General features: G+C 51.2%; 1 protein-coding gene across 1 annotated transcript; it reads left to right on the top strand.

The window, feature by feature from the left end:
• Nucleotides 1-10,607, top strand: SSRP1 (structure specific recognition protein 1). The gene is made up of 17 exons (XM_006160804.3): nucleotides 1-87; nucleotides 556-719; nucleotides 1,160-1,345; nucleotides 1,801-1,906; nucleotides 2,183-2,373; nucleotides 2,484-2,714; nucleotides 2,863-2,966; nucleotides 3,070-3,198; nucleotides 3,458-3,679; nucleotides 4,377-4,449; nucleotides 4,869-5,007; nucleotides 5,137-5,182; nucleotides 7,439-7,568; nucleotides 7,998-8,168; nucleotides 8,341-8,429; nucleotides 9,677-9,863; nucleotides 10,114-10,607. Exons 2-17 carry the CDS (start codon nucleotides 666-668, stop codon nucleotides 10,183-10,185), a joined length of 2,130 nt encoding a protein of 709 aa, XP_006160866.1. The 5' UTR covers nucleotides 1-87; nucleotides 556-665; the 3' UTR covers nucleotides 10,186-10,607.
• The last annotated feature ends 1,476 nt before the right edge of the window (nucleotides 10,608-12,083 follow it).

Below are 12,083 nucleotides of genomic sequence, written 5' to 3'. Positions count from 1 at the left end.
TCCCCAGCGTCCCCCATCTCCGCCCCCACGGCCCCCAGCGCGCCCACCGCCCGAGCCCGGGCCGTCGCGAGGCTGCAGTGTGAGGAGGTGGGTGGTCGGGGTCCCGGGGCTCGAGAGAAGCGCGGGCCCTGCTCCCCCGCGGGACGCCCGAATTGGACTGTTCCGCGTTCGAATCCGCGGGCAGCGGGCGAATCCATCTTAGGGGGAGGGGAGAACTGTGGGTCTGGGGCCGCGGTGAGGCGGGAGCGCCGGGAGCGCCGGGAGGGAAGCCGTGCCCTCTGAGCTGGGTTGGGGCAGGCGAAGTGCGGGCTCCCGGCCGGTTCTGGGTTTGCTCTGCTGGTTGCCATGACTCCCGGTGGAGCGCCCAGTGCGGGTGTAGGATTGGGGTGTAAGCGCTACTCCAGGCCGGTTCTGCAGCCGGTCTTGGGCCTGGCCCCTTACTCAGTGCAGAGCCCGCCTGTGGATTCCCAGGCGGAGGAGATCCCGAGACGTCCATCCAGGTGAGCGGACTGAGGTGTTGCCTTTCATGCCTCTCTCTCTCCCTCTTGAATTCAGATCCTCAAACTGCAGAGCATCCACACACCCTCCAGGAGTTGGGGCCCAGCTTACTGGGTTCCCCTTGTGCAGCCTAGGGCTCTGTGCCTGGCCACCACAGGCAGGTCAGCATGGCAGAGACGCTGGAGTTCAATGACGTCTACCAGGAGGTGAAAGGCTCCATGGTGAGAAGGGCTTGGGCTTGGTACAGGGAGAGGGAGGGAGGAAGGGTAAAGTATTTGGCCATGAACAAGAGCTTGCTTTGATGGGAAAAGGAAGAAGGAAGAAGGTTCCATGTCATGTGGTTCTGGTGTTGGCCTGCGTAAAAGGCAGTACTGAAGATAGAGCGTCTCAAGAGTTGTAGGCTCTGGGAGTTGGAAGGGATCGTATAAGATGTTCAGTCCCTGGTCTCTTACAAAGCTGGGGAACCTGTGAGGGGTCCCAGATGCCCTATCCAGGTTAGGGGTCCAGCCTTCCTGGTCACTCCTCTTACCCCGCCCCTAGAAGGTTGGCCTGCCTTGGTCATCTGGACAGCCCTCAAAGAGCTGGGATGCATGTTGTGTAGAACTGTAGCCATCGCATGTTGTGTATGGTCCTCCCGAACCTGGGCCTGCTTTTCTGGCAGAACGATGGTCGACTAAGGTTGAGCCGCCAGGGCATCATCTTCAAGAACAGCAAGACGGGCAAAGTGGACAACATCCAGGCTGGGGAGCTGACAGAGGGCATCTGGCGCCGCGTCGCCCTGGGCCATGGCCTTAAACTGCTCACGAAGAACGGCCACGTCTACAAGTACGATGGCTTCCGAGAATCGGTGAGTCTTCCTGTGGCCACTAGCCCCCTATTCACTGTACCATCTTGCTTCATTTTTTTTTGGAGAGGTTTTCTCTATAGGGCTCATGCGCTCGCCAGACAGACAGAGAGAGACATGGAGACAGAAAGGGAGAAATCACCCCCCAGGGGTGATGGTCACGCCGCAATCCCTTCTCCTCCATTTTCCCCTCGGGATCTTGGGCACACATGCACACGCACCGGGTGTGAGTTTTAAGCCACCGGGTCCGGGACGCGAAGCGTGGTCAACTACGTGGGAGCCCAGCGACATAGCCATTATGCTAACTGCTGGTTCCCATCTTGCTTCATTTTAATCTTCTAGAGTGAGTGGGCTCCCTCCCTCTGATTACCATATGAATGCTAATTCTGGCTCCTTACAACAGCCAATGAAGCTGGGACGTGATTTACTAGGATTGAGCTTTTCTCTTCAACCCACAGGAATTTGAGAAACTCTCTGATTTCTTCAAAACTCACTATCGCCTTGAGCTAATGGAGAAGGACTTATGTGTGAAGGGCTGGAACTGGGGGACAGTGAAGTTTGGTGGTGAGTCCTGGGGAAGGTTTGGAGGACAAGGTGTGATGAAGGGTTTCAGCCTTGAACTTGTTTCCATCTTCTCTGTCACTTTCTGGTTTTCTGTCAGTGTGTGTGTTCACCACGCAGCCATCAGGTGTATCAGGCGCTCTGCCTAGCCGGAGGGGTTCAGCAAGACCAGAACAGGCCCCCTGAGCCTTGTTCTCGTGGGATTTGTGGTTTGGTGGGAATGTTGTAACGTGGCTTCAAGGGCAGGAGTCTGTGGCTTGATAAGCCTTTTTCTCACAGGGCAGCTGCTTTCCTTTGACATTGGCGACCAGCCAGTCTTCGAGATACCCCTCAGCAACGTGTCTCAGTGCACCACAGGCAAGAATGAGGTGACGCTGGAATTCCACCAGAACGACGATGCCGAGGTCTCTCTCATGGAAGTGCGCTTCTACGTCCCTCCCACCCAGGAGGACGGTGTGGACCCTGTGGAGGTGAGGTCTCCCCTGCTTACCTTGGGACTAGATGGTTCGGAGAGGATCTCGGCTAGCCTGGGAGTTGGGGCGGGGGGCCTCTTGCCCAGCACCGGTGTGTGTTTCTGCAGGCTTTTGCCCAAAATGTGCTGTCAAAGGCGGACGTAATCCAGGCCACTGGAGATGCCATCTGTATTTTCCGGGAGCTGCAGTGTCTGACTCCCCGTGGTCGTTATGATATTCGGATCTACCCCACCTTTCTACACTTGCATGGCAAGACCTTTGATTACAAGATCCCCTATACCACGGTGTTGCGCCTCTTTCTGCTGCCCCATAAAGACCAGCGCCAGATGTTCTTCGTGGTAAGTGAGATCCCTGGGGGGTGGATAGTCCCGCTTTTCGCCCACGTCTTTAGTAGATGGAGCTCGTTGGTGTCCAGAGTTCTGCACTGATTACTTGCAAGTTCTTGGGGAGCGTCACCTGTTGCCTCACTTTGTTGCTCTTTACCAGATCAGCCTGGATCCCCCCATCAAGCAGGGCCAAACCCGTTACCACTTTCTGATCCTCCTCTTCTCCAAGGATGAGGACATCTCCTTGACTCTCAACATGAATGAGTGAGTGTCTCCCCAGACCCCTTTCCTGTCACTGTCCAGGCAGGAGACAGGTGTACCATTAGAAGGCAGGAGAGCTTGTGACCATACCTTGCTCTGTTTGTAGGGAAGAAGTGGAGAAGCGCTTTGAGGGGCGATTGACCAAGAACATGTCAGGATCCCTCTATGAGATGGTCAGCCGGGTCATGAAAGCACTGGTGAACCGCAAGATCACAGTCCCGGGCAACTTCCAAGGGTGAGACTCAGGTCCAGGGTTCTGGCCTGCCCAGGGGTGGGAGGTGCCGAGTCTCCTTGGTGAGTTCCTCTGAGGTGGGGATGCAGCCTGTTAGAGGCCTGAGGGGCACCTTGGGTTGTGGTTGCTGTCAGCGCCTGTCAGAGCAGCTTGGTAAGGTGTCTTCGGACGCGGACCTCGGCATGCATGTGTGCTGCTGGCTGTTAGATAGGCCCTTTGTGCCGAGGCTGGCTCTGACTGGGCTCCTCGTATCCTCCGTCAGGCACTCGGGGGCCCAGTGCATTACTTGCTCCTACAAGGCGAGTTCAGGGCTGCTGTACCCGCTGGAGCGGGGCTTCATCTACGTCCACAAACCGCCTGTGCACATCCGCTTTGATGAGATCTCCTTCGTCAACTTTGCCCGTGGCACCACTACAACTCGTTCCTTTGACTTCGAGATTGAGACCAAGCAGGGCACTCAGTATACCTTCAGCAGCATTGAGAGGTGAGAGCCTCCACCCGTTGCTTCCCGGGCATCCTGATCCTGTGCGGATCCACCTGGGTGGCCTAGGATCCTCTCTGGTCCCGTGACTGGCTTTTTCAGGACTGGAACAGAATTTTTCTCTTGCTTCCCTGAGATTTGATTCTTCTCCCTGAAGTACTCAGACTTTGGAAGCCTCTCCATTGCTTCTTTTTTCCTTCCTAGAAAAAAAAAATGACTTTTAGTATTATAAAAGCTACATGTGTCTGATATTAGCTTTTTTTTTTTTTTTTTTCTTCTACTGCCTCGCAATGGAAATACTGTCTCTTCCTTTCCTGGAATGAGATTTGCGCCTGAGAGCAGCTAATGTTTATTGAGTGCCTGCTGTGGGCTAAACGTTTTACAAACATCTTCATGATTAATCCTCATTACAACTCTGTAAGTGTGAAATACGGACCAATAAACAAATGCACTTGTACCTTGCTGTGTGCATATTGGTAAATAGGCACACACCCCGTGCTGTCTTCTCTTCCCAGATCTCTTCAGGGCTGTGCAGGTTCGTCTTGCAGGACTCGTGTCTGACTTCCATGCCCCCACCCTCTGGGTTGTCTACTGCGGTCCAGAGCTCCAGGCCCCATAGTCCCCCTGGCCCGTGGGTGTTGTTCAGTCCACCCCTGTGTTGGCCCTGCCTGTCTGATAATAGGGTGCCTTTTCCCCATAGGGAGGAGTATGGGAAGCTGTTTGATTTTGTCAATGCGAAAAAACTCAACATCAAAAACCGAGGATTGAAAGAGGTACGTACCTCTGTGTGGGACATATGAGCCTCTCTCTCGTTCTTTCTGTAGGGGAGAAAGGGGAGAGATTCTTCTGGCTTTTTCACTTTCTTTTCTCTTCTTACCCTTATAGAAAAAAGAGGTGCGTGTGACCCTTTCCCCCTCCTGGTGCAGGTTTCCTGTGCATGATCTTAGATCAGTCTGTGCAGCCCCTTAGGCACCCCAAGTAGGGCCGGGAGAGGGAGGGGCTTTTACTAACCCAGCTGGCAGGAAGTACGTGGGCATAGGCCCTGCACGTTGGCCGTGTGTGGACAGTCCAGCCCCAGGGCCTTCTGGGAGCTGCCGCTCTGATTTCACAGGCATGGGGGAATGCTTTCGAGTGTGCAGGGGTTCTGGCTGGAGGGAGACTTGGCCTTTACTCCCATCTCTCCCTGGGCTAGGGCATGAACCCAAGCTATGATGAGTATGCTGACTCTGACGAAGACCAGCACGATGCCTACTTGGAGCGGATGAAGGAGGAGGGCAAGATCCGGGAGGAGAATGCCAACGACAGCAGTGATGACTCGGGAGAGGAAACGGGTAGGCTGGCCCCCGAGCTGGATGTGGGGTGGTCAGACTCCTCCCTGCTGCCTGGGTTGGACTCACCTGGGGCTACAGCTGGGTGGGATTTGCACTGGGCATACTGATAAATCCTTTGTTCTTTTTCAGATGAGTCATTCAACCCAGGTGAAGAGGAGGAAGACGTGGCAGAGGAGTGCGTTTTAGTTGTACCTTGTAGGGGTGAGATGGGCTGTAAGCCTAAGGGACTAGAAGGTTTCTGGACATTTTTCATGTCCCAGCATTAGCCACTGACCTAGGGTGAAAATGTGACCTCTAATTGAGGTGATACGTGAACTGTTTTTAACCTTGTCGGGTTAAAACAGGTGTGTTTTGAAGCCAGAGTGTAATGTGGAGAAAATGGGAATGGGAGCCAGTGCTTGCTGCGTGTTTGCTGGGAGTCATTAGGAAGTCGTTCTATCTTTCCTCACCCATAAATGGTATTATTAGATTGTCGGAAAAGTCATGATACTTTTTTCTATGCAAAATTGCGTCATGACTTTTTTGACAATCCAATAGTATCCCTTGCTAAATCGATGACCGTTCACTGCCATTGTCAGAAACTGACTCACTCTCTTTAGCGTAAAAGGGAGATTTTGTAAGTTCATTTTTTTCTTTTTTACTTTGCCACAGGGTGTATATGCTAGCTAAAGAGATATAAAAAAGAGAAAGGAAAAGCAAGAAGGCATTCCCCATGGAGTGTGGTCATGTCATAATCCCTTCTCCTCCATGTGTCCCCCCTTTTAGGGTTTTGAGCATGTGTGCCCATGTGCCTAGCGTGTTCTTCCAGCTGCCTTGAACTGTGCTGTTGGCCATGTGGGATCCAGCCACCTTAACCACCAGGCCATGGGCTGGCCCTTTAAGGTTATTTAATTGAATAGTCCAGAGACATAATTGGCTTTATGTTTTTATTTATTTATTTACTTAAGAGAGATTTTGCTATAGGGTGTGTGCGCTTGCCGGAGAGACAGAAAGTGAAAAATCACTCCCACAGTGAGGATGGCCACGCCACAGTCCCTTCTCCATTCTCCGCTCAGGATTTTGGGCATGAACACACAGGCATGTGGTGTGTTTCAAGCTGCTGGGTCCGGGACTCGAACCATGGCCAACCATGTGAGAATCCAGTGATGTAACTAATCTTGCCATCTGATGGTCCCTATAATTGGATTTAGACACTAGTGGATGTAGACTGTCAAGAGTTGTGGAAAATCGGGACCAGCAGTTGGCATAATGGTTATGTCACCGGACTCCCATGTAGTTAGTTGACTGCATTTTGAGTCCCAGACCTGGTGGCTTAAACTCACGCTGGGCGCATGTATGTGCATGCCCAAGATCTTGAGAGGAGAATGGAGAAGAAGGGATTGAGGCGTGGCCATCCCCCAGGGAGTGATTTCTCGCTTTCTGTCTCTCTGTTTCTCTCTCTCTTTCGGGTGAGTGCACGTGCCCTATAGCAAAAAAAAAAAATTGTGGGAAGTCCGTTTCTATTTCTTGCTTCTAATTGCGTTGTTTTTAGGTAGGTTTGCTTTATGCAGTGCAAATGACCCTCAGATGTTTTGGGCAGGCTTAATCCTGTGGATCTAACACTAGTAATTGCCTTCTCTTTTGGTGAATAGTGTAGGGACTTGCCCTTTCCTGAGCCAGCTACCAGGATACGCAGGGCTCTAATGGACCAGAACTAGGCCATGTGCCCATCCTTAGAGCCTAAGGTTGGTGTGAGTCCTCTTGAGTGGGGGCATGGTGGTTCCCAATAAAAAATCAATGACCATAACCTAGAAAACCTGAGAATAAATGTTGGATAGCAAAAGCCCAAAAGAACAACAACCAAAAACATCCAACGGGATACCAGTGGTTCTGCTTGCCACAGGTTTCTGAAGGTGAATGAGCAAGCGCATGTGGAAGTGCCTTGGAGACCGCTCAGTAAGGTGGTTTCATTTTCTGTGCAGTTTCATGTTGGATAGGACATGTGACCATCCATTACATTGAGTGTGTACTGGTTTGGATTAAAGTTGGTCTTTCCTCACTTTGGGTAGTGGCTAATTCTCTCTTCATCAGAAAAAAATAGAGTGGATTAAGATGATTAATCCAAAGGCAGCGGCAAAGTGGACTGGGGCCATGTTCTGGGCAAGAATGAGACGGTGTCTGTCCTGGGGGGCATGGGGATGGATGGGACCTGGGTTAGGCCCTGACAGGAGCGTAGCCCATCGTTTCCGGTTTCACCCTGATCGAGTCAACAAACAACCCAATGCTGGGACAGTGACTGAAGCCCCTTCAGTGAAAGAGAGGAAGCAGAGTTGGTGGTTGGTAGGGGAGACCACCCTCTGGCTGCCTCCCTCATCCCAGTCTGGGTAGCTGTCTTTGGGTTGCCTTTCCTCTTGTCTTGGGCCCTCCCTGAGTCTAAGCTCTACTCTGGCAGGTTTGATAGCAACGCCTCTGCCAGCTCCTCCAGTAATGAGGGTGACAGTGACCGGGATGAGAAGAAGCGGAAACAGCTCAAAAAGGCCAAGATAGCCAAGGATCGCAAGAGCCGCAAGAAACCTGTGGAGGTGAGTCCCTTCTCTAGATGGGAGGGCATTGAGGTGGGGGGCTCCATCCTCTATCTTCTCTCCACCACCAATTGAACCTCTTGCTTGGTCCTGCTGGGTCTGCTTGTAGCCAGTGATTATGGTCTCGAGAAATAACATTGGAAATTTTTTCCCCTGGTCCAGAGGTAGTTAGCTCCTGGAAGACCTGAGTTGGGAGACAGGTTTCTTGTGTCCCAGGAGCCCAGAGGAAAGGGGGTTCCTAATGAGCTAGGCACTGGGTTGTGGAAGAGGGGAAGACTCCGTCCCTGCCCTTGGGGAACTCTCAGCCTGGCCTAATGCTAGTTTGTCCATTCTCCATTTCTCCTCCAAGGTAGGTGATCCAAATAATCTCTTTGGAAGAATGTCTGGGGTGTGTGGGAAAGAGGTGACCAAAGGCATTTGGGTTCATAGGTGAAGAAGGGCAAAGACCCCAATGCTCCTAAGAGGCCCATGTCTGCATACATGCTGTGGCTCAACGCCAGCCGGGAGAAGATCAAGTCGGACCATCCTGGCATCAGCATCACAGATCTTTCCAAGAAGGCAGGAGAGATCTGGAAGGGAATGTCCAAAGAGAAGAAAGAGGTATGAAGTGGCAGGGAGGTGGGGTGGCTGGTGAGAAGGGCTTTTTTTGGGGTGTCTAGTCTTATAAATGATGGAGGGGGCAGGGTGAGCCATTAGTGGGATGTTTCTGTATAGATTTTTACCTGCAGTAGGGAAGAGATCTCATTCTTCTCTGTATTTCTGTGTGTGACAGGAGTGGGATCGCAAGGCTGAGGATGCCAGGAGGGAATATGAAAAGGCCATGAAAGAATATGAAGGGGGCCGAGGCGAGTCTTCTAAGAGGTAAGTGTTGAGAACAAAATAGCCCTGTAAATATTTTGACAGATTTTTTTTTTTTTTTTTTTGCAAATCAAAGTTGAGAATTGGGGCAGATACTTTTTTTTTTTTTTTCTTTTGCCATAGGGCTTACATGCTCTCTAGGGAGGAACAGAGAGGGAAAGTGAGAAATCACCCCCCCACCCCAGTGGGGATGACCATGCCATAATTCCTTCTATTCTCCTCTTGGGATTTAGGCACACATGCACTTACGCCTGGCATGATTTTATTTAAAAAAATAATTTTAAAAGATTTTTAAAAAAAGATATTTAATGTTACTTATTAATTATTTTTTATTTTTATTTTTTTTGGATAGGTTTTTGCTATAGGGCGAATGCATTCACCAGAAAGACAAAGAGAGACAGAGAGACAGAGAGTGAGAAATCACCCGTTAGGGGAATGGCCACACAGCAATCCCTTCTCCATTCTCCTTTCGGGATCTTGGGCATGCATGCATATGTGCCCAGCGTGAGTTTAAGTCTGGGATGCAAACTGCGGTTGACTGCATGGGAGTCCAGTGACATAGCCATTACACCAACCACTGGTCCCTATTATTATTTTTTAATTTGACCAGAGAGAGAGAGTGGGACATGATTTTTAAGCCACTGGGTCTGGGACTTGAACTGTAGTCGACCATGTGGGAATCCAGCACCTTAACTGCCACACCAGTGGTGGTCCCTGCTCGCCACCCACTGGCCACTCTAGTAGATAGGTTTTTTGACTGTTGCTGAGAGGTGTTTCTTAACCTGAGCAAGCCATCGCCCAGATACAGGAATCAAGTCACTGAGTAAATATGGCCCATCTTGCTGGAGGACCAATTTTATTTGAGGGTATGAGAGAATTAAGAAAAATTATGGAAGGTGATATTGGATCATCAGGAATGTCACAATACATTTTTGCATAGAAAAACAGAAAAATACATCATGACTTGCCCAGTGACCTAATATAATGCAAAATTTGCATGAAGTTTTGAAGATAAAGCAAGACATGTGAAGTCCGTTTTGCACATGGGGCTGCTTCAGGCTGCCTCCTAAGTTCTTCTGGGTATTCACTTACGGTCCTCCCCTCTGGGGCGCTTTGGGCGGATGTGGCTGGCTGTTTATGTTTAGAATGAAAGGGGCGGTTGGTGTGGCTGGATTGGGAAAGCCTTGGCTGAGGTGATGATTTGGGGGGAGCCTGAAGGCCCAACTTCTTTCCCCTCTTGCCAACCATAGAGACAAATCAAAGAAGAAGAAGAAAGTAAAGGTAAAGATGGAAAAGAAATCCACACCCTCTAGGAGTTCATCCTCCAAGTCCACGTCAAGGCAGCTAAGTGAGAGCTTTAAGAGCAAAGAGTTTGTGTCCAGTGATGAGAGCTCTTCCGGAGAGAACAAGAGCAAAAAGAAGAGGAGGCGGAGCGAGGTGCGGCAGGAATGTGGGGACTGTTGGGTGAGGGGCAGTGTCTGAGGGGTGTGGTGGAGGGTGTTCCTATGCCCGGGTTGTGGTTGGTCTGTAAATAATGAGTTGGAGTAGATAGGCAGAATTCTGAGGTTCTGGATGTGGGTGCTGCAGTTGGGAGGGGGGATGGAACTGGAGGCCCTTCACTACTGAAAAGTGGCTAGGGGGCAACCAGGGTGTACCCCTTTCCCCTGAAGAGACCTTTGGTTTTCAGGACTCTGAAGAAGAGGAACTAGCCAGTACACCCCCCAGCTCAGAGGACTCGGCGTCAGGATCCGATGAGTAGAGAGGAGGAAAATTCTTTCTCCTTGCGCTTGCCCTGTCACACCCCCAGGCTCCCCACCGTTTTTTTTGGTACCAGTTTTGCATATGAAATGTAGCCCTTGGATTCTGTGCCATCTGAGCAAGCTCTCCTGGTGGTATGCACTTCACTGGGGCAGTGGGGGCAGCAGCTTAATCTGCTGCTTCTGAAGGATGGCTGATTTGGGAGAGACTGGGTGGGAGGCAGGGCAATGCAGGATCCAAATCCTCATCCTACTTTCCCAGCTTTAGGAATATAGCTGCCACTTGTCCTGTTCAGGTTGTCGCAGCAGGGGTCTTGTGAGGTCAGGCCCAAAGCTCCTAACTGGGGCTGATTTCTACCTTTATTTTGTATTTCTGGTCTGTGAAAATCAACATTTAATAAAGGGAACTGACTTTGGAAACCATGCCCTTATGCCTTCTTTCTAGCCCTGTTGCATCACTCCCACCTTTCTCTGTGGTGTTTACCACTCTGCCCTAACTAGGCAGGGCCCCCCTGGCCAGCCGGGAAGCAGGTCTCTGGGTACATCCTGTTCTATTCCCGGCTGGACAAGCATTGGTTTTCATCCTCTGCCGGGATGTGTTACCTGAGAGTCTAGAAATGAGAGCTAATCTGATTAGGAAGTCTCTTTCACAGTTCCACTCCATTAGTCAAGTAAGGGGAGGCAGCTCTTGGCTCCATCCTTAATCACCTGTGAGTCAAGGGTCTTTGAAGGCTAGGTAATAGAATCAGGATCGACTATATCCCTACTACTGGAGGAGTGGAAACCTGAGCCTGGAGAGTTGGGGAGGATGAGGTAGGGGCGTGTGTGTCTGTTGTACATGAGTGGTCTGATGGTGCAGGAAAGGTGTGGAGTACGTGTGAAGCTATCATTCTTGGGAGAAGTGAGGATGTTGGGGAGGATGAGAGGCGTGTGTGTGTGTGTGTGTGTTGTACATGAGTGGTCTGATGGTGCAGGTGTGGAGTACCTGTGAAGCTATCATTCTTGGGAGGAGTGAGGATGTAGGGGAGGATGAGAGGTGTGTGTGTGTGTGTGTGTTGTACATGAGTGGTCTGATGGTGCAGAAAAGGTGTGGAGTACGTGTGAAGCTGTCATTCTTGGGAGGAGTGAGGATGTAGGGGAGGATGAGAGGTGTGTGTGTGTGTGTGTGTTGTACATGAGTGGTCTGATGGTGCAGGAAAGGTATGGAGTACGTGTGAAGCTGTCGTTCTTGGGAGGAGTGAGGATGTTGGGGAGGATGAGAGGGGTGTGTGTGGTGTACATGAGTGTTCTGATGGTGCAGGAAAGGTATGGAGTATGTGTGAAGCGATCTTTCTTGGGAGGGGGGAGGATGCCAAATTTTAGAGTTGTTGAGAACCTGTATCTGGAAGAGAGACTAAAAGGAGAAACAGCACCCACAAGGAAAGTAGAGCTGCCTGTCCTAACCGTGACTCTAAATCTTAATTTACCCACGTGGGTGGCCACGTTGCGGACGCTCTCTGGAGGACTCAGGTGGTTTTAACAGGAAGCCTCGCTAGTCCGCCGGCAGTTACCTTCTTGCTATTCGTGGCTCTATGGTGCTGCAATCATTACGGGCGGCTGGGTTGAGGGAGGGAGGTACGAAGGCAGTGTCCTCTCTAGGCAGTCGCCTCGGTATCCGTTTTACCGGGACCTCTTAGCGGCTGAATTGCGTCAGTTTCACCGGGTCTGGGGCTGGGGCGGGCCCCTAATTTGCAAGGCTCATGAATAGCTGAGTACGGGGCCGCGCCTATTTGCATAGAGTGGGACGGACTCTACACTGGCTTCCTGGTCCCCGTTTCCCCGACTCATGAATATTCATGAAGCAGCCTGGGGGCGTGGGCTTGGGCGGAGCTAGGGGCGGGGCCCTGCCGGGGTTTGCATT

Source organism: Tupaia chinensis, unplaced genomic scaffold (genome assembly GCF_000334495.1).
Source record: "Tupaia chinensis unplaced genomic scaffold, TupChi_1.0 Scaffold000709_1, whole genome shotgun sequence".
In the NCBI taxonomy this organism is placed as follows: domain Eukaryota; kingdom Metazoa; phylum Chordata; class Mammalia; order Scandentia; family Tupaiidae; genus Tupaia; species Tupaia belangeri.
Note: the sequence above shows the minus strand (reverse complement) of the source record. Positions and strands in the feature narration are given on the sequence as shown.